General features: G+C 48.4%; 1 protein-coding gene across 1 annotated transcript in view; it reads right to left on the bottom strand.

The window, feature by feature from the left end:
- The window catches only part of LOC130131478 (sodium-driven chloride bicarbonate exchanger-like), a 55,082-nt gene that overhangs the window by 27,557 nt on the left and 4,456 nt on the right, over nt 1-23,069 (bottom strand). Inside the window, exon 3 of the mRNA XM_056301162.1 lies at nt 4,945-5,026. Coding sequence (XP_056157137.1) covers nt 4,945-5,026 — 82 coding nt within the window. The remainder of the gene's footprint in view (nt 1-4,944; nt 5,027-23,069) is intronic.

Genomic DNA, 23,069 nt, shown 5'->3' with positions numbered 1-23,069 from the left:
CGGGGGTGTGTGAATTCTAGCTGATCAGGACGGTTTGAAACTGGTGCTTTTATTTTAATTAAAGCTGTGAAGCAGGGTTTGGGATGTTTTGCTGACTTTGAGTGGCTCCGCAGACAAAAGCGGCAGTATTTCCCTGAAGAACGACTTCACAGAAGCGATGCCTTTTTGTCGCAAAGGTCTACGTTCGTCTTCTGTGACCCGTGCATTTCCTTTGGAGAAAAGGGTGAGAGACGTTGTAGTGGTGTTTTGCAAAAACAAGCATTTGCATACAATAAAATAAAAATAAATAAATATATATATAAAAAACAATCAAATAAAAAATAAATAATAATAAAATTTATACAAATAAAAAATAAATAAAATGATAAAATAATAATTAATAAATTATATATATATATATATATATATATATATAATAAATAAATAAATAAAATAATAAAAAACAAATGAATAAATATTTTTTTAAAAAGTGTTTGCATACTATGATGAGGTAATGCCTCTCTGATTGTGGATATGCATGTCATTTGTGTGCTGTAACTTGCTTAATCAGACTGGGCAGGAAGTATCCAGTCGTCTTGCTGATGGTCTCATTTGTTGGTGTCAGTCGTACAGAGGCATCAAAATTAAACTGAGGTTGATCAATAACCGGTGAAGAACCCCTCGTAGTAGCTTCAGGCACTGTGGAATACCCCAAGTAAGACGATCTGAGTTGACTGAGACCGGGGCTTCTAGTAAACTAGGGTGCTCATGCAGAATTGTGCAGAACGCCAAGTTCGCTGACATACCAGTGTGTCTTTCAGAAAGTTCACGTAAGTTTCACTGCATTAAAATCATCTGAGAAAGAGGTCTGATACGACACGAGCAGGAGGTCTTTCTCCCTTTCTCCCATCTCTTTCCATGTGTTGTTTCCATTCTGTGTGTGTGTGTGAGTGTGTGTGTGTGTGTCCGCAGGGTCAGGGTGAGGCTAATCCAAGTGGACTTTCTCCTCTTTCATCGCGGTCGAGCTTCCCGGCTGCTGCTTCCTCCCCGCTGGCCCTCAGCTCAGTGGCCGGACACAGACAAGACCATTGGACACTCTGTCGTCCATATCTGCCTCCATTGCCTCCCCTCCGCCTTCATCACTTCCACCGCACATGTGAAGAGGCTCCGTGTCGAGTGCAATGTCGCATCAGATGTATAAAACTCCAGCCGGCAAGTCCAAAGCGTACCGGAAATACAAATGAAGGATAGTTTACGTTCAATATTAACTCACTACTGCAGCAACACAACGTGTTCAGTCTGGCAACACCTCTGCTACACTTCCAGTTAAATGTTGGTTAAAGTGTGAACGTTTGTGTAGGGTGAGCTGCAGTGACCAACATCTGCAACAGCAACATTTTGGTAGTAATAATGAATAAGAAGAAGGTAAAGCCTCTCTAACGAGTGTCGTGATCCTGCCTTCTTCACTTTGACATGTGACTGTTCACATCACCACACTCCAGCTGGACCGCTCTGTAATACAACCATCTGCAGCAACAACAGCCCCTGACTACACCGGGATGGTGCCGCTTTTGGATGGTCCCATTTATAATGCACACACACAAACACTCTCATACACACACACACACACACACACACACACACACACACACACACACACACACAAATGAAAGCATGAATGCACACACACACAAAAACATGCATGCGCACACATACGAAAACATACACGTGCACACACACATACACACAACAGCATGCATGCACACACATATACACATGACAGCATGCACACACACAAGCATGCACACACACACACACATGAAAGCATGCACACAAATTTATGCATGCATACATGCATGCAACACACACACACACACACACACACACACACGACAGCCTGCACACACACACACACACACACACACACACACAAAAGCATGCACGCACACGCGCACACACACACACAGCAGTGCCTCCGGTAAGAATGTAGGATGAGGTTAATTGAGGTGATACAACATATTAAGAAAACCAACAATGAGCCAACAGGAATGTGCTGTGCGGGAGGGAGTCAGTATGACTTCCCTGCGTGAGGAAACTGCCTCTGCATCCACCCGCAGAAAACCACAACCCACAACCTGTAAACCACGCACGTCTGATGAAGGAGGGAACACAGCGTGTCAGGACCGAGTCTGCACAGCACCCTGGACGGCACAATATAAAGAGGAATGTGCCCCAACACGCCAGTTTGGACGGCGCCGGGACCCCAGAATAGTGACTTAAAGTTCACGAGTCAGGATGAGGGAAGGTCTCAGCAAAAATAGCTCGTATCCCCCGGGCCCGAGCCCGGCTGATGTCTGAAGTGTCTGTTCTCTTCTCCTCCTCTGCTATGCTGCTCTGCGGCTTCACTCATTTCACGCTCCCAGACACGCAACGGCCTGTGACTGAGTGAATCTTTGTGTTCCAGTGTGTATTATTCAATGTGTACATTCTGCAGAAGAGTATTTCTACACACTGTTTGAGTGTGTGTGTGTGTGTGTGTCTGTGTAATTGAAGAGAGAGTGAGAGAGAGAGAGAGAGAGAGTGTGTGTGTGTGTGTGTGTGTGTGAGGATTGTTTTAGAAAGATCCAGTGTCGCCTTCACCATCTTCCCCCATTACCAGGAAGGGAGCGGACCAAATCAACACCCATCATGCTACGGGGCGTGTGTGTACTGGAGATGGAAGCACACTCATCATGTTACGGGGCGTGTGTGTACTGGAGAGGGAAGCACCACCTTAATCATGGAGTGTCACCATCAAAGCGTGACATGTCACCGGGCCCTTTGGGCGACACAACACTTTCAGGACATGCAAAGCTCGAAGAGCCCAACACTCTGCAGATAAGAGTGCTGCAGCAGCCAAGCCGATCCTGCACAACATCTGCACATCATCTGGACCCCATACCGTTTTCACAGTAACACAAGACTTTGTTTTGTTTCCTCTCTAGGTTACTTTTTACTTTTCTCTCCTTTCAGCCCCCCCCCCCCCAACTTTTTGGCTTCACCTTAACGGTCGTTAATAACGGGTGCTCTTTCACATGTTTCTTTAAAGATTTGGAGGGTTTTTAGAATATTTACACACTCCTTACTTTACCATACAGTGCACAGCAGTCAGTGATGAGTGTGACCCGTTCCTTGTTTCTCTGTGTTGGAGCAAGGAGTCACACAACGTGGGCCAGGCGGTAATACTGGCTGTTTCACCTGAGAAGGCTGTGCAGAAAGCCTGTTGTCTGCAAAGGGACAGTCAACTTCTTTCATTCATTCCCTGCACTGCACAGGGCAGCACAGTATATAGGTTTGGGTGTGAGCCTCCTCGCTATCGCAGATAAAGATGCCTCACACCTAGCTAGACTATCAGAGATGAAGATGCCTCACACCTAGCTAGACTATCGGAGATGAAAGTGCCTCACACCTAGCTAGACTATCGGAGATGAAGACGCCTCACACCTAGCTAGACTATCAGAGATGAAGATGCCTCACACCTAGCTAGACTATCAGAGATGAAGATGCCTCACACCTAGCTAGACTATCGGAGATGAAAGTGCCTCACACCTAGCTAGACTATCGGAGATGAAGAGGCCTCACACCTAGGTAGACTATCGGAGATGAAGAGGCCTCACACCTAGCTAGACTATCGGAGATGAAGATGCCTCACACCTAGCTAGACTATCGGAGATGAAGATGCCTCACACCTAGCTAGACTATCGGAGATGAAGATGCCTCACACCTAGCTAGACTATCGGAGATGAAGATGCCTCACACCTAGCTAGACTATCGGAGATGAAAGTGCCTCACACCTAGCTAGACTATCAGAGATGAAGATGCCTCACACCTAGCTAGACTATCAGAGATGAAGAGGCCTCACACCTAGCTAGACTATCGGAGATGAAGATGCCTCACACCTAGCTAGACTATCGGAGATGAAGATGCCTCACACCTAGCTAGACTATCGGAGATGAAGATGCCTCACACCTAGCTAGACTATCGGAGATGAAGATGCCTCACACCTAGCTAGACTATCGGAGATGAAGATGCCTCACACCTAGCTAGACTATCGGAGATGAAGATGCCTCACACCTAGCTAGACTATCGGAGATGAAAGTGCCTCACACCTAGCTAGACTATCAGAGATGAAGATGCCTCACACCTAGCTAGACTATCAGAGATGAAGAGGCCTCACACCTAGCTAGACTATCGGAGATGAAGATGCCTCACACCTAGCTAGACTATCGGAGATGAAGATGCCTCACACCTAGCTAGACTATCGGAGATGAAGATGCCTCACACCTAGCTAGACTATCGGAGATGAAGATGCCTCACACCTAGCTAGACTATCAGAGATGGAGGATGCTCACACCTAGCTAGACTATCGGAGATAAGATGCCTCACACCTAGCTAGACTATCAGAGATGAAGAGGCCTCACACCTAGCTAGACTATCAGAGATGAAGGATGCCTCACACCTAGCTAGACTATCAGAGATGAAGATGCCTCACACCTAGCTAGACTATCGGAGATGAAAGTGCCTCACACCTAGCTAGACTATCAGAGATGAAGATGCCTCACACCTAGCTAAACTATCAGAGATGAAGGATGCTCACACCTAGCTAGACTATCAGAGATGGAGGATGCTCACACCTAGCTAGACTATCAGAGATGGAGGATGCTCACACCTAGCTAGACTATCAGAGATGAAGATGCCTCACACCTAGCTAGACTATCAGAGATGGAGGATGCTCACACTTAGCTAGACTATCAGAGATGAAGGATGCTCACACCTAGCTAGACTATCAGAGATGAAGACGCCTCACACCTAGCTGGTCTATCAGAGATGAAGACGCCTCACACCTAGCTAAACTATCAGAGATGAAGATGCCTCACACCTAGCTAGACTGAAGGGACAAAACACAGTGAGTTTCACTGACATTACCTTCGAGCTCCTCTTTCTCAAAGTTGGTGTTGAGCATAGATCGTGTTCCCCCGCGGTCCACCACTGCCTCCTCATCAGTTCTCTGTAAGACACACACACACACACACACACACACACACACACACACACACACACACAGACAACAGGCCTTTTTACTACCTGGGCATTACACACACACGCACACACACGCACACACGCACACACACACACACACACACATGCACTCTCTTTCTCTCTCAAACACACACACACACACACACACACACTGCACACACTGCACACACACATATAAGCTGCTTAGTTTCAGCGTAATGTGAATTCCACTTGGAAAAACCTGTTTTATTTTCTCACATTGCCCGTGTACAAACACACACACACACACACACACTCACACGCTAATATGCAAAAACACACACAACATATACAAGCATGAGCACAGACCCCATAAACCCGCCCCCCCAAAAAAACCCTGCTAAAAATGTGGATGGACGATAATGTGGTTTGATTTCACGGAGGGTGGAGGAGGCAGCGACGCATTGTTGTGTGGTCGGTGTTCAGGGCCACCTCCTGGCAGATGTGAGTCTAATCCAATCACCGTCTGACACGAGAGGAGCAGTCAGCCCGCCGCCCATGAAGCACCGCCTCATTCACACTTCATTCAAATGATGCAAGTCCTTACATAAGAGCACACGGCGGCCCCCCGCCGAGCAGGGGGGTGCGTCCTGAAATGAACAGACACACACACATATGCACATGCACACACACACACACATGCACATAAACTCGCCGTTATGATTGTCACATCCACTGGCAGTAACCATGGCAACAAAAGGCAGCCAATCACAGTTTGGAGGAACCACGCTCATCCCGTGTGTGCCACATGACTTTGCTTTCGAGTCCTGGTTTGAACAAAATAATTCACTGTGTGAGAGACCTAGGTCACACAGGTAGCGCACACACACACACACACACACACACACACGCACATCTGGGGGAAGTGTGGAGGCTCGAAGCTGTTACCTAGCATGGAAGGACTGGTGCTTGAGGATGCAACCGTGCGCGTGTCTGGTGATTTCTTTCTATAAATAGCCCTGACCTCAAAAAACCAAAGGGGGGGTGGTGGTGGTGGTGGTGGTGGGCTGTTTGAGCGCATTATCTCTGCGGTTTAATATTTAATAAAAAAAGAAAACATTAGCCGGTTACACATCTTTCTAAATGTCTATTTCCCCCCCTCTTTTTTGAAACAGATTCGTATTGTTTACGCTCCGAGAAGGTAACGGGCGAGGAACCGGGGTCACCGACGGCACGCCGCAGCCGAGCCCTCGCAGTCCTTTCTCAGCCCCGCACGAAGAAAAGCACCGTCACACGGCTGCAATACTGCTGACATGCGAACGGGCCCGTCGCAGCCGTTACGTGAACGCCTGAGCCGGACTGGAGTCTACGTGCACAGCGGGACTCCACGACCGCATGTCTCCATCCCGGCCTCCAGCCGATGTTAGAAACGGCCCAACAAAGAAAGGCAAATAGCTGCATTTCCACCAGTCGGATCGGGGCAAATAAGCTCTCGACCTTAAAACGAGGGGTATTTTCTTCGGTGTCAGCGGCGGCACGGTGGCGCAGGGGTTAGCGTTTAATTAATGAGGGTTACAGCCAAAACGGAGGGTCCCCAACACTCAAATATACAATCCATTCCAGTCACCCAGAGGTCAGCAGTAAGGCCGCAGGGCATGTCTATCCGCCATGTTAAAGGTGCCCTCTTAATGAGGGTTATAGCCAAACACCAATGAACCAGGGACCTTGTCACTGATAAATACTTAATTCTGATAAATACTTAATTCGCGATAATCTGCAACAAACCCAAAGTCATTGTGTGTGCCATGTGACATATGTTCCGAGGACTAAATCTAAAAGACCATTAATGTTTCCCATATTGCAGCATTTAGGGATATAATCCAACCACGGAGCTGGGACTCACCAGCACTTAAAATGATTGGAAAGCACCAACGGCGCGGAGGAAGATGAAGTGTTGAACGCTGGCTCTAAAACGAGAACGGGAAAACCAACTCCGTGCATGCAAACGTTTGTGGGAAAAAGAGGTGGCGTTTTGCTGGTTTCACAAAGCGAGTGCAGGAGTAAGATCCTCTATTGTAAACTCGGACGTGCATGATTTGCTATGCAAACCGTCACCCAGTTAGTAGGCAAATGAAACGGCAAGCTGTCACGGGGTATACTCCAAGTCTCACTGGGACTCCTGGTTAACATATTGAGGTATACCGAGGTACACCTGGCTTTTAAGCACTTCCCGTTTCAACTGTCAGATTATATACGCCGATCAGCCAGCCAAAACATTAAAACCACCTGCCTAATATTGTGTAGGTCCCCCTCGTGCCGCCAGACAGCTCGGACCCGTCGAGGCGTGGACTCCACAAGACCTCTGAAGGTGTCCTCTGGTATCTGGCACCAAGACCTTAGCAGCAGATCCTTTAAGTTGCGAGGTGGGGCCTCCATGGATCAGACTTGTTTTTCCAGCACATCCCACAGATGCTCGGTCGGATTGAGATCTGGGGAATTTGGAGGCCGAGGCAACGCCTTGAACTCTTTGTCGTGTTCCTCAAACCATTCCTGAACAATTCTGCAGTGTGGCAGGGCACATCATCCTGCTGAAAGAGGCCACTGCCATCAGGGAATACCATCACCATGAAGGGGTGTAACTGGTCTGCAACGTTGTTTCAGTGGGTGGTCCACGTCAAAGTAGCATCCACATGAATGCCAGGACCCGAGGTTTCCCAGCAGAACATTGCCCAGAGCATCACACTGCCTCCACCAGTTTGCCTTCTTCCCACAGGGCATCCTGGTGCCATCTCTTCCTCAGGTGAATGACACATGTGCACCCGGCCGTCCACATGATGTAAAAGAACATGTGATTCATCAGACCAGGCCACCTTCTTCCATTGCTCCGTGGTCCAGTTCTGATGCTCACGTGCCCATTGTAGATGCTTTGGGTGGTGAGGGGTCATCGTGGGCACTCTGACCGGTCTGCGGCTACACAGCTCCATACACAGCAAGCTGTGATGCACTGTGTTCTGACACCTGTCTGTCATAGCCAGCACCAACTTTTTCAGCAATTCGAGCTCCAGTAGCTCTTCTGTGGGATCAGACCAGACGGGCTAGCCTTCACTCCCCACGTGCATCAACAAGCCTTGGGCCCCCATGACCCTGTCGCCGGTTCAGCGGTTCTCCTTCCTTGGACCGGTTTTGGTAGACACTGACCACTGCATATTGGGAACACCCCACAAGGCTTATTGTTTTGGAGATGCTCTGAGCCAGTCCTCTAGCCATCACAAATTGACCCTTGTCGAAGTCGCTCAGATCCTTATGCTTGCCCATTTTTCCTGCTTCCAACACATCACCTTCGAGAACCGACAGTTCACTTGCTGCCACATACATCCCACCTGTTGACGGGCGCCTTTTTAACAAGATAATCAGTGTCATTCACTTATCTGTCAGTGGTTTTCATGTTTTGGCTGGTCGGCGTATGTTCACACCTGCTCAGTACTATTCCAGTCTTCTATTCTTGGCCAGTGAATGACTCTAACAGAGGAGATTAGGCTCGTTTGTCATGTTTCAGGACGCTTCAGTTACGACTGATGAAGGCCGAAGTGTTTATAACTCACTTTCCCTGATCATTTTTATCCTGAGTGGTCACAGGTAGGCTCACAAGCAGCCCTCTTGTTACACGAACCACTCTAACCCACGGCAAATACGGGTTAGTTGAAAACAACATCGTATCTCTTCAGAATTAGAGAAACTACGAAGCTACAATCCTGGACGCCTTCATTTTTCTCACTGACGCCTACAGTGATAGTGGTGTATTGGGGCTGACCACTGTAGATCCTAGAGATTCAGAAATGAAACCAACAGCGGGCTATTCCGTTGCCTACCAACATGGGGATCGGTGGTTCGAATCCCCCTGTTACCTCCGGATTGGTCGGGCGTCCCTACAGACACAACCGGCCGTGTCTGCGGGTGGGAAGCCGGATGTGGGTGTGTGTCCTGGTCGCTGCACTAGCGCCTCCTCTGGTCGGGCGGGGTGCCTGTTCAGGGGGGAGGGGGAACTGGGGGGAATAGCGTAACCCTCCCACGCGCTACGTCCCCCTGGTGAAACTCCTCACTGTCAGGTGAAAAGAAGCGGCTGGCGACTCCACATGTATGGGAGGAGACATGTGGTAGTCTGCAGCCCTCCCCGGATCGGCAGAGGGGGTGGAGCAGCGACCGGGACGGCTCGGAAGAGTGGGGTAATTGGCCAAGGACAACTGGGGAGAAAAAGGGGGAAAAATCCAACAACAAAAAAAAGAAATGAAACTGGTTCTGATGTGTCGGCACCTTTCCCCTTACCAAAATAGAAAAAAAAATACGGTGGAAATTGAAATTTAGCTGTTGACATTATATTTGTTGGTACTTTTATGAGCTCGGTCTGTGAAATTTGCTTTTTAATAACAACGCCACTTTTTCTGTCAAATCTGCAGCACCCGCCTTCTTCTGTACCGTCGGACTGCTGTAATGAAAACGTAAAACGCTTCGTATTGGCTATTCATGCAACGGTCCCGCCAGTCTCTACAAGGTGCTGGCTGTCGAAAAGGACATGGCTTCCCGTGGAAGTCTGCAGCGCTGCAGCTTCAGGTCATCAGCGGCTGTTTTTAGTCATTCTTACATTAAAACGAGTAGAAACCACATAGAACCTGCTTGGTACAGGTGTGCACAGCCATCCAGATGTGACATCTGGGTGGCTGTGATGACCAGCCTGTCGAGTCAAACGTGGCTGATGATCGCCATCGGTCATCAACCCTGGAGAGATTACGCTAGCGTGCTAGTGGTCATGTCATCAGACCCCCCCCCCCCACACACATACACACATGGACCGCCATGTGAGAAAAGCCAAGGCGTCGACAGAGCAGGGGACAGATGCTGTGGGTTGGGTTGGTGGGCTTACACAAGGACACGCACAGAACGATGACCCGCCACTCACACGCACAGACACACGTCACACACACACTGCACATGTCTCACGCACACACACATGGAGGCCCAGATGAGGATTCATTAGCAAGTCCCACTGGACAGACTTCCCGACTTCCCCAGATTTCCCCTGGCAGATGGTTCGCGGTAATCTGAAGGACTTTGGTGCGTATCCATGCCTCCGCTTCTCAGCTCCCTCCGAAGGTTTAGACCGACCTACGCATTTTGACGGCGCTCAAGAGAAGTCCAACATCATTAACTACACTTTTGGACAAAACTGAGAAGCGAAAGAAAAAAAACCCAAAAAAACAAAAACAGGCTGTGGCTTGTTTACATACCATCTGATGTAAAAATGACTAGAAAAAAATGACTTAAAGCCGCAATCCTGAAGATCAACATGGCCGCCAATGCCTTTTTTGACATTTTGTAAAGATGGCGGGGGGACTTCTGCGGGAAAAGAAAGAAACAAACACGGAAGAGGACGCAGAAAATGTACTCGCTAACCCTCTCGCTACCTGACTACTTCCGTCACGGGGGTAGCTGGTGTACAGTACGCTTCTGACATCCACCCCCACGGCTGCAGCGGCAGTCTAGATCTAAGTGTTACTGACAAGCGTGGGAGCGGCGCGGGGTGAAGTCCGGGCTGGCATGGCTGCTTTGCCCCGCCGGTCCTCTGCATGACATCCCCCTTGGGAAACTCCCTCAGCCTCAGAGATACGAGGTTGTGTCGTGAGAACAGCGCACATCCAAATATGGCTGGTGCCGTTTCAGTGTCCACAGCCCCGGCCTTACTGTGTGGTCTCTTATCGTGTGCGTTTGACAGGGTTGTGTGCAGATGTGAACCGGTGGCGTTGTATTGTGGATGCTGTGAGGGCGGTCAGGTGGGGTTTATCTGTGTGTATCGGTGTGCGTCTCTTTTTGTTTGTCTGCTCTTTACCTGTAGACTTTGCTTTGTAAGTAAGTACACAGAGTTTTTTTTTTTTTTGTATCTGCTGTGTCACACACAATGGCTATGGAAACAAATTTCCTCTGTGAGGACAATATCTATCTATCTATCTATCTATCTATCTATCTATCTATCTATCTATCTATCTATCTATCTATCTATCTATCTATCTATCTATCTATCTATCTATCTATCCATCCATCCATCCATCCATCTGTTGTACGTATCTAACTATAGCATCTAACTGTCTATCCATAGCATACTGTATATCTATATGAAGCTTGGTGATCTACTACTACTTTCGGCTGTTCCCGTTAGGGGGCGCCACAGTGGATCATCCGTTTCCATCTCTTCCTGTCCTCTGCATCTTCCTCTGTCACACCAGCCACCTGCATGTCCTCCCTCACCACATCCATAAACCTCCTCTTTGGCCTCCTTCTTTTCCTCTTCCCTGGCAGCTCCATATTCAGCATCCTTCTCCCAATATACCCAGCATCTCTCCTCCACACATGTCCAAGCCATCTTCAACTTGCCTCTCTTGCTTTGTCTCCAAACCGTCCAACCTGGGCGGTCCCTCTAATATACTCGTTCCTAATTCTGTCCTTCTTCATCACTCCCAGTGAAAATCTCAGCATCTTCAACTCTGCCACCTCCAGCTCCGCCTCCTGTCTTCTCGTCAGTGCCACTGTCTCCTGGCCATATAACATAGTAGCTGGTCTCACAACCATCTTGTAAACCTTCCCTTTAACTCTTGCTGATGTGAAGCTTGGTGATAAAAGGACAATTTCTAAAGGCCAATCTGTTCATATAGTATATCAATCCCACTGCTTTAATTTACATTTGCACTTCTCATTTATCAAATGCTTTCATCCAAAGCCACTTACAAGAGCGTCAACACTTGGCAGATACATGTGTCTCCAACAGGCCTCATAGAGTGCTAAATACTCAAGTGCAATGAATGCTTTAGACCTATTTATACTTTCAACCCATCTTATAAATCAGACACAAACACAGTATCTACCACCAACAGTAGTAGTCCCTGTGCATGTTCCCTATCTATCCTGCATGTACCCTGCATAAGTGCGGCAGTAGCCACTGCAGCATATAATAAGCAGACATAAATACAGCACATTTCCGACAGAACTAGCTGGAAGCCTCTAACAGCTGAAAAGTGAGCAACATTTGAATTGTTTCCTTCCTCTGTAGGGCAGGGAAACAGCAGAATACGAGTGCTTGTAGTATAGGTTCGACTTACACGTGCACTGTGCCTCTATGCTAAATGTTGAAAACATGTGCTGATAAACAGTTAAACAAAAATTGACCACAAATGACATGCTGATGGATGACTGGCTGAATGACTGTCGCTACTTAGAGGACACTGACAGTTAAAAACAATCTTTTCCCTCAGAGGCATTGTCAAACAACGTGGGACACAGTGTGCAGAATATAAACACTCAAAAGATGCATTTATAGAACACAGAAACTTTTTAAGTTGCTCTTATACGTTGTAATTTGACCTTCTTATCTTCTAGAGCCAGGTCAGAAATATGAATGATTAATTTAAACAAAGCGCTGTTCACTGTTCAAGATTTTTCCATTGTCTTTTCAGAATCATTCAGTTTCTTAAATGTGCATTTCATGCATTTCATAGACTTTCAAAGCGATTCTCAGATGGTCAAATAAGTTACAGTAAAAGATTCAGAAAGTATAGATTCACCTGCACGTTCCTCCAGATCATGAGTAGACACTACCCCTCTTTTTACATGAACTATTTGGCTTTAAATTGTCATAAAAAGGAGGTGGATATCTTGTATGTGTGTTTGTGTGTCGACGGGGCATAATATAATGAGCTCTTTATTTAGTGAAAGCAATACAGTCTTTATACAATTAGCTGCAATGCAATATCGAGCATGGGACAACCACGAGTTTTCTAATCATATGGCAAGCTGTGATCTCTACTACAGCTGGACTAACTACGACTTAACAATATATTTGAGAAGTTTCAATCTGGGTTCTGTAAGCCACACAGCACAGAAACTGCCTTTCTCAGAGTCACAAATGATTTACTGATGGCTGCAGACTTAGGTACATGTTCCATGTTATTATTGCTTGACCTCAGTGCAGCATTTGATACGATCGATCATTCCGTCCTTCCTGACAAACTAAAACATTGGGGAGGTATTACTGGAACTGCTCTGGACTAGTCTTCCTCATATTTAGCCAACAGGGATTTTTTTTGTTTACCTCACAAATTGCAAGTCTAAACAAGGAATACCACAAGGATCAATTTTGGGACCTGTTCTGTTTACCCTGAACATGTTACCCTTGGGATGATAACCCCTCACCACAACATCTCTTTTCATAGCTATGCAGATGATACACAACTGTACTTGTCATTTAAACCATTGGACACCAGTAAATTAGCTTCATTACATAGCTGCCTAGTTAACATAAATAGCTGGATGTCCCAAAATTTCTTAAAATTTAACTCTGACAAGACAGAAGGTCACATCATTGGCCCTGAATATGTCTCAAAACAAATACAACTACTCCATGGCCCCCTCACTCCCAACATAAAGTCAGCTACAAAAAAATCTGGGTGTTGTCTTGGATTGTAACTTGAGCCTGGTGCAACACATAAGAAAATGTGGTCCAGTTGTGTTTTCATCAACTGAGGAATATTTCCAAAATTAGATCGGTTCTGTCCTTCTGTAACACAGAGAAAAACAGACATGCTCTTATATCCTTCCGCCTCAATTGCTGTACAGCAGGGGTTCTCAAACTTATTACTCAAAAGTCCGCACCTGATTTTTATTCAAGGTCAGCGGTCCAGAATGATTGGCGATAACAGAATAACATTTAATCAACTCACTTATAACTTAAGCAACATATGTTCAAGTTCAAGACAGTAAAGATAGTCAAAATACATTCGAGCCTGGTGGGAGAAATGGCATTGTTTCCCTGCAATAAATGACTTGCTCTGCGAAGACCTGCCCTACTCTGCCTCTGATTGGCTCCAACGCTAACGAAAACTCATGTACCGGTAGGCTACTCATTACTGTCATTTATGGTCATGCTAGTTTCTCTCTTCTCGTCTGTGCTCTGTTTCAACGAGGGCGGGGCTATGGAGCAGCTCCAGATTGTTCAAAATTCAGTAGCTATGGGCACCTGGGTAGCGTAGTGGTCTATTCTGTTGCCTACTAACACGGGGATCGCTGGTTTGAATCCTCGTGTTACCTCCGGCTTGGTCGGACGTCCCTACAGACACAATTGGTTTCGTCTGCGAGTGGGAAGCCGGATGTGGGTATGTGTCCTGGTCTCTGCACTAGCGCCTCCTCTGGTCAGTCGGGGTGCCTGTTCAGAGGGGAGGGGGAACTGGGGGGAATAGCATGATCCTCCCACGCGCTATGTCCCCCTGGTGAAACTCCTCACTGTCAGGTGAAAAGAAGCGGCTGGCGACTCCACATGTACCGGAAGAGGCATGTGGTAGTCTGCAGCCCTCCCCGGATCAGCAGAGAGGGTGGAGCAGCGACCGGGACGACTCAGGAAAATAGAGTAATTGGCCAAGTACAACTGGGAGAAAAGGGGGGGGGGGGAATCCACAAAAAAAAAAACCAGCAGCTAGACTACTGACCAAACAAAGCTATTTTCACACATCCCGCCAATCCTGGCTTCACTGCACTGGCTTCCAGTCTCTTTTAAGAAGCCATTTTAAAGCGCTTTTTATCACATCCAAGACTCTGAACGAGTCGGCCCTGGACTATATAGCTGAGCTCCTTACACCTTACTGCCCGAACAGGCCCCTCAGGTCTGCCAGTCTGGGTCTTTTAACTAGGTCAAAAGAGTCCAGCTTTAAAAAAAGGTTTGACTTTTTATTGTCAAATCTGTAGCCTTTCCATCTGGCTATTCTATGTTTCTGTTGTACAATGGTGTATAAATATAGCAGACGGAAGCTGTATTCACGTCCAAAACCAGATCGAATGTGTTGATACAAATGTCAATGGAAAGGAAAAGGCATAAGGAAGGAAAATGAAAAAGGCCCTGATATAGATAATATCTCTCACTTGGTTTGTGTGGTGCTAACGAATATAGCCGGCTTCGTACTGTGATCCATAATGTGAGCAGGTCTCTTCTGTCCTACCCCGTGCCCAGAGAGACGAATGAGCCAGTCTCCTGCCTGCAGGTCTCTGACTCTATTTATAGTCGCTCAACCTCAGGCATCTGACCTGAGATCTGCCAGGGGAGCAGCGTCCATACTACCACACATCCTTGCTCGCCAATCCAGGTTTAGATTAATCTCCCGGCCTTTGCCGCCGATAAAACCATGTTACTGAACTGAGATCAGGGTCAGCGATAGGGAACTTGAACGGTGGTGGATCAGCTCAGCCTGTGTCAGCCTATCGACTGGTTGGTTCTGACAGATCCTGTGTGTGTGGTGTGGGGGGGGGGGCGTTAGGCGGGGGGGATTGTTGGACCACGTGACTCATCCGGGGGAGGAGTAGGGGGGTTACTCTCCCACGCACAGGCACGTGACCAGCCATTGTGCACAGGCAACACACATGGGGAAAAAAAGCACACACACAAAATGAGGATGCATTCATTTTGTGCACACGCACACGCATTGAAGGTGATGCATTTAGATGAGGCATTTGGATGACCGGCGCTTTTATTAAATCATTCTGCTTTTGTTTGTACCTTTATAAGCATTTTTCCCCGATACATGCAAAATTAGCGCACAAATCTTCTGACCACACAAGCACAGCTGCAACACATGACAACTTGTTTTGATGCATGCTCTCTGTGATTTCAACATGCCCTTTTAAAAGGAGGGAACATACGATGGTCTTTACATGAAGATGCCACAACACCACAACATGCAGATTCAGACACGCACATACTACATGTGTGCAAGATGCACATACACACGGATGTACATCGTGCTTATGCTAACATATGCATACGGGTCCTTTGCAAGTACTGATGGGACAAAACAGAGCAGGGTAGATGCACAAGCAACACACCGGGAAAGAGGGTAGAGGGCTTCAGGTCTGGACATGAACAGATGATGAGGGGGTGTGCTTGTGGCATACATATATTCTATGCATGTGTGTGCGTGTGCGTGTGTCCCTGTGTGCACATGGAGAGCATGTGTAGCAAGTAGAGCACCATGACCTTCACGAGCCGTGCGAGACATGGGGCTCCGATCTGATTTGGATGCACCAGATAGATGCTGGAGATGTAACAGAAGCTGCTAGTCAATATCACAGCTTATCCCTCTTTATAACCTACCGCAGGTGATGAATGTATGGTCCTATTTCTCCTCCAAGGGTCTTTACATAGCAAGAAGAGGACACACACACACACACTGCTTCCTTACTCGACATGAATACTGAAAAAAAAACCAAGTGACTCTGGTTGAGGCCCTGTGATGGACTGGCGGCCTGTTCCGGGTGTCTCCCCACCTGCCGCCCAATGACTGCCGGGATAGGCTCCAGCATCCCGCGACCCGAATTCAGATAAGCGGCTTGGATAATGGATGGATGGTTGATACGTATACTTTCTGTGTGCACATGTGTTGAAGTGTGTGTGTGTGTGTGTGTGTCACAAACTGCAGCAGGCCAGTGTTCAAGCTTATCTTTGCATCCAAGGTTCTTTTCAAGAATAAGCTGCACCACTTATAGTCATACACATATACATGCGAACACACATAAACACACGAGGCACAAGTATGTGCGTGCAGAACTACCCACCCGATGTGCGTGCAGAACCACACACACACACACACACACACACACACACACACACTTCCTGGAATAGACAACACATACAGGAAGAAAAACACACATCGTGCTTTTGCAGTCCATCAGATACGTAGTCCCCTCAAGCTGAACAACTGCTGACGTATAATCTAGATCTAATCTTCTTAGATCGCATGTTGATATGAATTATGGGACGAAAAAGTTTGAGAGGATAATATACTACAACAGACCAAGCCAGGAAACAGAGAGCGAGACCCTGTAAACCAGTCCCTGCAAACTGGCTTCGGCTAGCGTGCACTTGGACTCTATACGTAACTATACGTCACTACACTCCCCCAAAAACCTGTGGCGGGTTCTCTCGTAGACCCCCGTCCTCGCCTTCATCTGGCATAATTAAAAACCACCATTTTGTTCCTGGCAGTCAGAGAAGCACGGCACCAACAAAAAGAATCACAGCAGCCTGAAAGAATGAAAATCCCTCACAGGATTATCAGCAATCCCCCCACCCCACCCAACAGCAGGTGTCCCCGATCCTGCTGGATCTACACTTACGGTTTTCCCGGGCAGGTGAGGCCGTTTTAAAACCGACCGCTCTCTGCGCACCACCGGCCCATATCGGCCCCCCGGACTCCGGGCCCTGCGCCGATCCACGTGCCGGGGGCTCACTGTGCACGTCCCAACCACTCTTCCTAATGAATTCCACGTCCGACATTGTTCGACGGTGCCCAGAGAGGATCGAGTGTCTCAACCCAAGAGGGCTAACAAAGCCGGCGGGTCCAAGGGAGCACCGGATTGCCACTGTCCCAGATATTGCAATCACATCTGGCGCCCACCGGCGAGCAGAAAAACAACCAGGGAGCAGTGGGAAAGAAAGAACCGAAGAACCGCACAGATAAAACAGCTCCATCCTTTCGTGCCGACACACACCTCTGTATCCCTACATACAGAACCACACAGCCACGGCCCGGCTGAGGTAAACAGCGCACACCTAGTGCTGGCTGGTATGGACATTATTATCACGATAATCACTGGGAATTCTTTTTCCCAATTTTTTGGGATCCCAATTTTTTTATTTATTTTTTTGACCCAGAACCCACTGGAGGGCCTACATGTCCAATCCGGCCTGGGAATGCCTTGGGATCCCCCAGGAGGAGCTGGAGGGCACTGCAGGAGAGAGGGACATCTGGAGCTGGAGTGCCCTACTTAGCTTACTGCCACTGCGACCCGACCCCGGAGAGGCGGCTGATGGTTTGTACTTGGCCAATTACCCCACTCTTCTGAGCCGTCCCGGTTGCTGCTCCACCCCCCTCTGCTGATCCGGGGAGGGCTGCAGACTACCACATGCCTCCTCCCATACATGTGGAGTCGCCAGCCAGCCGCTTCTTTTCACCTGAGGGTGAGGAGTTTCACCGGGGGGGGACGTAGTGCGTGGGAGGATCACGCTATTCTCCCCGTTCCCTCTCCCTGAACAGATGCCCCAATCAACCAGAAGAGGCGCTAGTGCAGTGACCAGGGCACATGCCCACATCCGGCTTCCCACCCACAGACACGGCCAACTGTGTCTGTAGGGATGCCTGACCAAGCCGGAGGTAGCACGGGGATTCGAACAGGCAATCCCCATGTTGGTGGGTAACAGAATAGACCACCACACCACCCGGACGCCACCACCGCCCTTGTCTTAATATGAAACATGACATGAAACCAAAGCTAGTTTTCAAATATTTCAGACCTGATTTTGTGCAAATTTTTAGGTAATAGATTCACGTAATTGCAATTAATCTAGACAAAAAAAACTGCATCACGACACAACAACATCTGAATTTCATCCCGATCCAACACCACCGAAACATGATAAATGATAATATTGACTCATGGCCCGGCCCCGTGCACGCCCTGCTGATGTTTTGTGGGACAAAGTTCAACTGCCAAGCATCTGCTCAGCCTCAGCCCATACACCGCATCTTGTGTTCGCCCTGAGGTGGCTGTGGTGGAGTCCCGGACGACACAGTCCAAAAATAAACCCAGTTGACAGTGGAAGTGACCCGAGATGTGTCGATTAGATAATCTCCCTCTTGTTCATGAGATGTTTCCCCAAATACACCGCTCCACAATCCCCCTTGGTCCTCCCGTGCTTGTAAAACCTTCGTAAACACCACATCCCGAAAAGGTACTTGCACCGGTTTGTCCAAGTGTGTGATTTCCCGATAAAACCCTCAACCCTACTTGTTAATCTGACAACACATATTTAGATGGTGTATGAACCGTCTTTCCAGTGACACAAGGTGCTCCCAGTTCTTTTTTTTGGGTTCACCCCCCCCTCCGCTCCCTTTTTCTCCCCAATTGTACCCAGCCAATAACCCATCTCCTCCGAGGTGCCGATCCGGGGAGGGCTGCAGACTACCACATGCCTCCCTTCGATACATGTGGAGTCACCAGCCGTTTCTTTTCTCCTGACAGTGAGGAGTTTCACCAGGAAGACGTAGCGCGTGGGAGGATCACGTTATTCCCCCTCCCCCCGCAAACAGGTGCCCAGACCGACCAGAGGAGGCGCTAGTGCAGCGACCAGGACACATACCCACATCCGGCTCCCCAGACACGACCAATTGTGTCTGTAGGGACGCCCGACCAAGCCGAAGGTAACACGGGGATTCGAACCAGTGATCCCCGTGTTGGTAGGCAATGGAATAGACCGCCACGCCGCCCCCCCGCCCCCAAGTTCATTTTTTGAGCGGGATTCTCCTTCATCCGATGCTGCACAGGGAGCGTCACGCAATTCCTAACTTCCCCATGAGCCCTTATGACAGCCTGGTCCACCACCGATATGAAGGAATCGCTCTGAAAAGCTGAAAATCGGAGAAGTAATGAGAAAACTCTTGTGTCAGGTCACATCAGTGTCCAGAGCGGCTCCAATATCAGATAATGAGACGTGTTTTACGGGCTCATGTACGGTTTATACGACCGGGGCCTCCTATGTGGAAATCGTTCTGTATAGTGGAAAGGTCAGCTGTTCAGCCTTCTGACTGAGCTATAATATGAAATAAAAAAAAAAAACCAGGAGACAAACTGAACCGCCCTGTGGTGCAGGAACATTCAGTGTAGGCATCTTTAAAGTCCCCGAAAACATTATGTTGGGCGTTTCCGTCATGCATTCACAAGCGCATGTTGGGGATGAATAAAAGAGCATGCCTTGCAGGAAGGCAGTCCCCCCCCCCCACACACACAATCTTATTCTAAGCCCAAATTTTTGTGAATTTAACTCGAGACAGTGCGAAACGAAACCCACCGCAGCTCTTCGCGTACCTGTCAGATACGCCGTTCTTTTTGCAAGAGCCCGGAAATTCGATGCAAGAACGGAAAAAATGCATCCAATCTATCAATGTGGCTTTTGGTTGGTGGCAGGGGTACCGTTTTCATTACATTTGGATTAAGGATTAGTCTGTGGTACAAAACGAAAGTGAAAGTTCGGGGGGGGTTTTTTGTTTTTTTTTGGTCCTCTCACCACTTGTGCTTGAGAACGACGCCGTGAAAGCAGATGGAAAGAATAACAGGGGGGGAAGTGCTATGCTAGGGGCGTGTATCAGCTATCTGCCGACGTTACCCTTCATGGGAAAGAGTTATAAAACAACACGAAAGATACCTTTGTGTGTTGATAAAAGGTCCGTCTGAGGGCTTACGTTCTGCTTTCTTAGCCAGAACAAATCACAAATCTATTGATTCACACCGGCCCCCTTTCCCAGGAAACTGTATACATTATAGCGCGGCTCTCTGGGAGGCGGATACGCGGCCCCATTTTCAACATTCCTCAACCGACCCTCCCGAGGGGTTTTTTGCGAGGCACAGAATAGCGGCGATGATGGATGTTTTCATTACCTTGGCAACTGGGCCAGGAGGTGTACATTAAAAATCATGTGAGATCGAGCAAGCTAAAAAAATAATAATAAATGCAGACTCACAGTAAGCTGCCCCTGGAAACAGCATGTGACATTTAGGGCAAAATCCATAATATTGGGTTTTCATGTAAATCTGTCTATTTATTCAATCTGCCTTAGTAGAGTGGGCTTACTACACATGCTGTGAGCCAGGATGGATTCTATAGGTAGTAGCTAGCTCAGAGGAGGGGGGAGGGGGGGGGATCAGCGGCACGTGTGCAGGCCCTGTGATTGGCCGACAGTTTCCGCTGCCGGCACTCGGGAGTCCTACAGATGGCCGGTTACTGTGGCGATGGCAGCGAGATCAGCAGCTTCAGCAACGTCGGAAGGGAAAGGCGATGCTACGTGTACTGCGGGCAGGCACCTCGACCTCATCGCGCCTCTCTGACCTGGCGTGAGATGGACAGATTGTGCACAGCGCCTCCAACAGCGAGGTCCATTCAGGAATTTATGAAGCCCGTTATATATGTTATCTTGCAAGTCGCTTCGGGTGTAAACCGTCCGCTCCGCCGAGTAAACGTTAATGTAAATCTGGCCACAAGCAACAACTCCTGCGAATCACGGGCTGACTGACGGAAAGCTATGTGGAATTTCTGCAAAACAAAAGAGGATATGTTTTTGAAAATGGAAAAAAAAAACAAAAAAACAATGAAAACTTTATGGACGCTTTGAGAGATATGTCTAGTTTGGTGATTAGTGGGAGAAATAATCCTCCAGCCAAAAGGGTACACCTAACAATGTGCTCTCTCTCTCTCTCTCTCTCTCTCTCTCTCTCTCTCTCTCTCTCTCTCTCTCTCTCTCTCTCTCTCACACACACACAAACACACACACACACACACACACACAAACACACACACACACACAAATCCAGTGTATGTGGATTTTATTCACTCTTTCCTCCTAGAGGGAGATCACTGGGGTCATTACAGCGACTGTAAGCTCCTCTCTCCTAGCAGAATGACAGTCCCATCTGTCAGGCAACCTCCTCCGGACCTTTCACGCGCAGATCAGCTCAACTGGCCCTCATCGCAGCCCAGGAGTTGCGCCTCAGCGCACCCTGTTAACCATGCATAAATTAACCCTGTGCAGGTAGTGATGATGCAACTCTGATTTCCTCTGACAACACCCTGTGATGGCATATTCATCGAACCAAAAAGCGAGAAAGTGCTCTCAAACTGCTGCGTAAACTTAAAACCAAGACGTAGCACAAAAGGGCACCAAACACTAACCTTAAATTTTACTGGGGGTGAATCCATACTTGTGCATGATGCCAAAGCCAGCTACAGCCAGTACTGACACAAGAAGGACTGACAAAATCAGCGAAACGCCCAAAGTGTTACAGCTTAAACCATTTTGAGTCCAGGACTAATGTGCGAGTGCCTACCTGATAGATAAATCCATTATGGGGGTCCACGGAGAGCATGGCTCCGCTGCTGAAGGCTTGGGGGCAGGATGCCCGCTAACTCCCCTTGTGTTTGCGGCAGCTGAAAGATGAGAGGCGCAGGCTCAAGGCCCTAGCCCCATGGAGGGCTGAGAGGACGTGTGTGAGGGTGCGCGAGAGTCAGAGTATAAGAATGAGAGAGAGAGAGAGAGAGAGAGAGAGAGAGAGAGAGAGAGAGAGAGAGAGAGAGAGAGAGAGAGAGAGACAGAGAGAGTCCGCTTGTCCAATAGGCTCTCAGTCGTACCCGTACTCCTCAGCTGCTCCTCTCACCTGCTACTCCCATAGCAGAGTATGCCGGCAAGCTCCTCCAAACCCCCCCCGCCCCCCCCCCAAGTGAAAGTGAGTACAACGACAGGGAGCTTAGCTCAGCACCGACTCCGCCTCTGCCTCCGACGGCTTTCATCCAGCAGGAAGCATCAAATGTTTCTGACAAGCGTCCATCCGCCAATCCCCCCTCGGAGGGATTAGGGCGCTGACATCACTGATGCTGTGCCGTGCACAGTTGTGTTCCGCTGAGCCGCCGAGCTCTGCGGCCCCGTTATCTAAGAGAAACTTGGCTTGAGTCGGGGCCAGTCAAACAAACTATGCTCTGTTTTGGGGGACAGAGACCGTCTCATCATCACACGTGCCACTGTCGTCACACACCTCAAGTGGTGGAGGCGGTGAGCAGGGCGAACATTGCAGTTATGCTTCCTTGTGTGTGTTTGTGTGTGTGTCTGTGCGCCCGCTTCCACACCTGAGGCAAAGAAGCCGCTCTCTGTCTGTAGTGCACTGTCAGCGAAAGAGTGATCGCGGCGATGCTGCACTGGAAATGGATATGGTGAAACGAACAAGCTATTGCTGCTGCACTGCCTGTGATGACAATGTGAAATTAGACTAACGCCGTCTCTGCCATTTATGTTACCCGCCACCCCTTGAAGTTTTCACGTGGGAAGAGCGCTCGAATTGCTCTCGGGGGGGGGGGGGGGGTCTCCCAATTTCACCAAGCGGTTCTTAAGCCTCCCAAAATCTTGCTTTTTAAAAGTCACTCCAGG

The sequence above is a fragment of the Lampris incognitus genome, chromosome 21 (assembly GCF_029633865.1).
Source record: "Lampris incognitus isolate fLamInc1 chromosome 21, fLamInc1.hap2, whole genome shotgun sequence".
In the NCBI taxonomy this organism is placed as follows: domain Eukaryota; kingdom Metazoa; phylum Chordata; class Actinopteri; order Lampriformes; family Lampridae; genus Lampris; species Lampris incognitus.
Note: the sequence above shows the minus strand (reverse complement) of the source record. Positions and strands in the feature narration are given on the sequence as shown.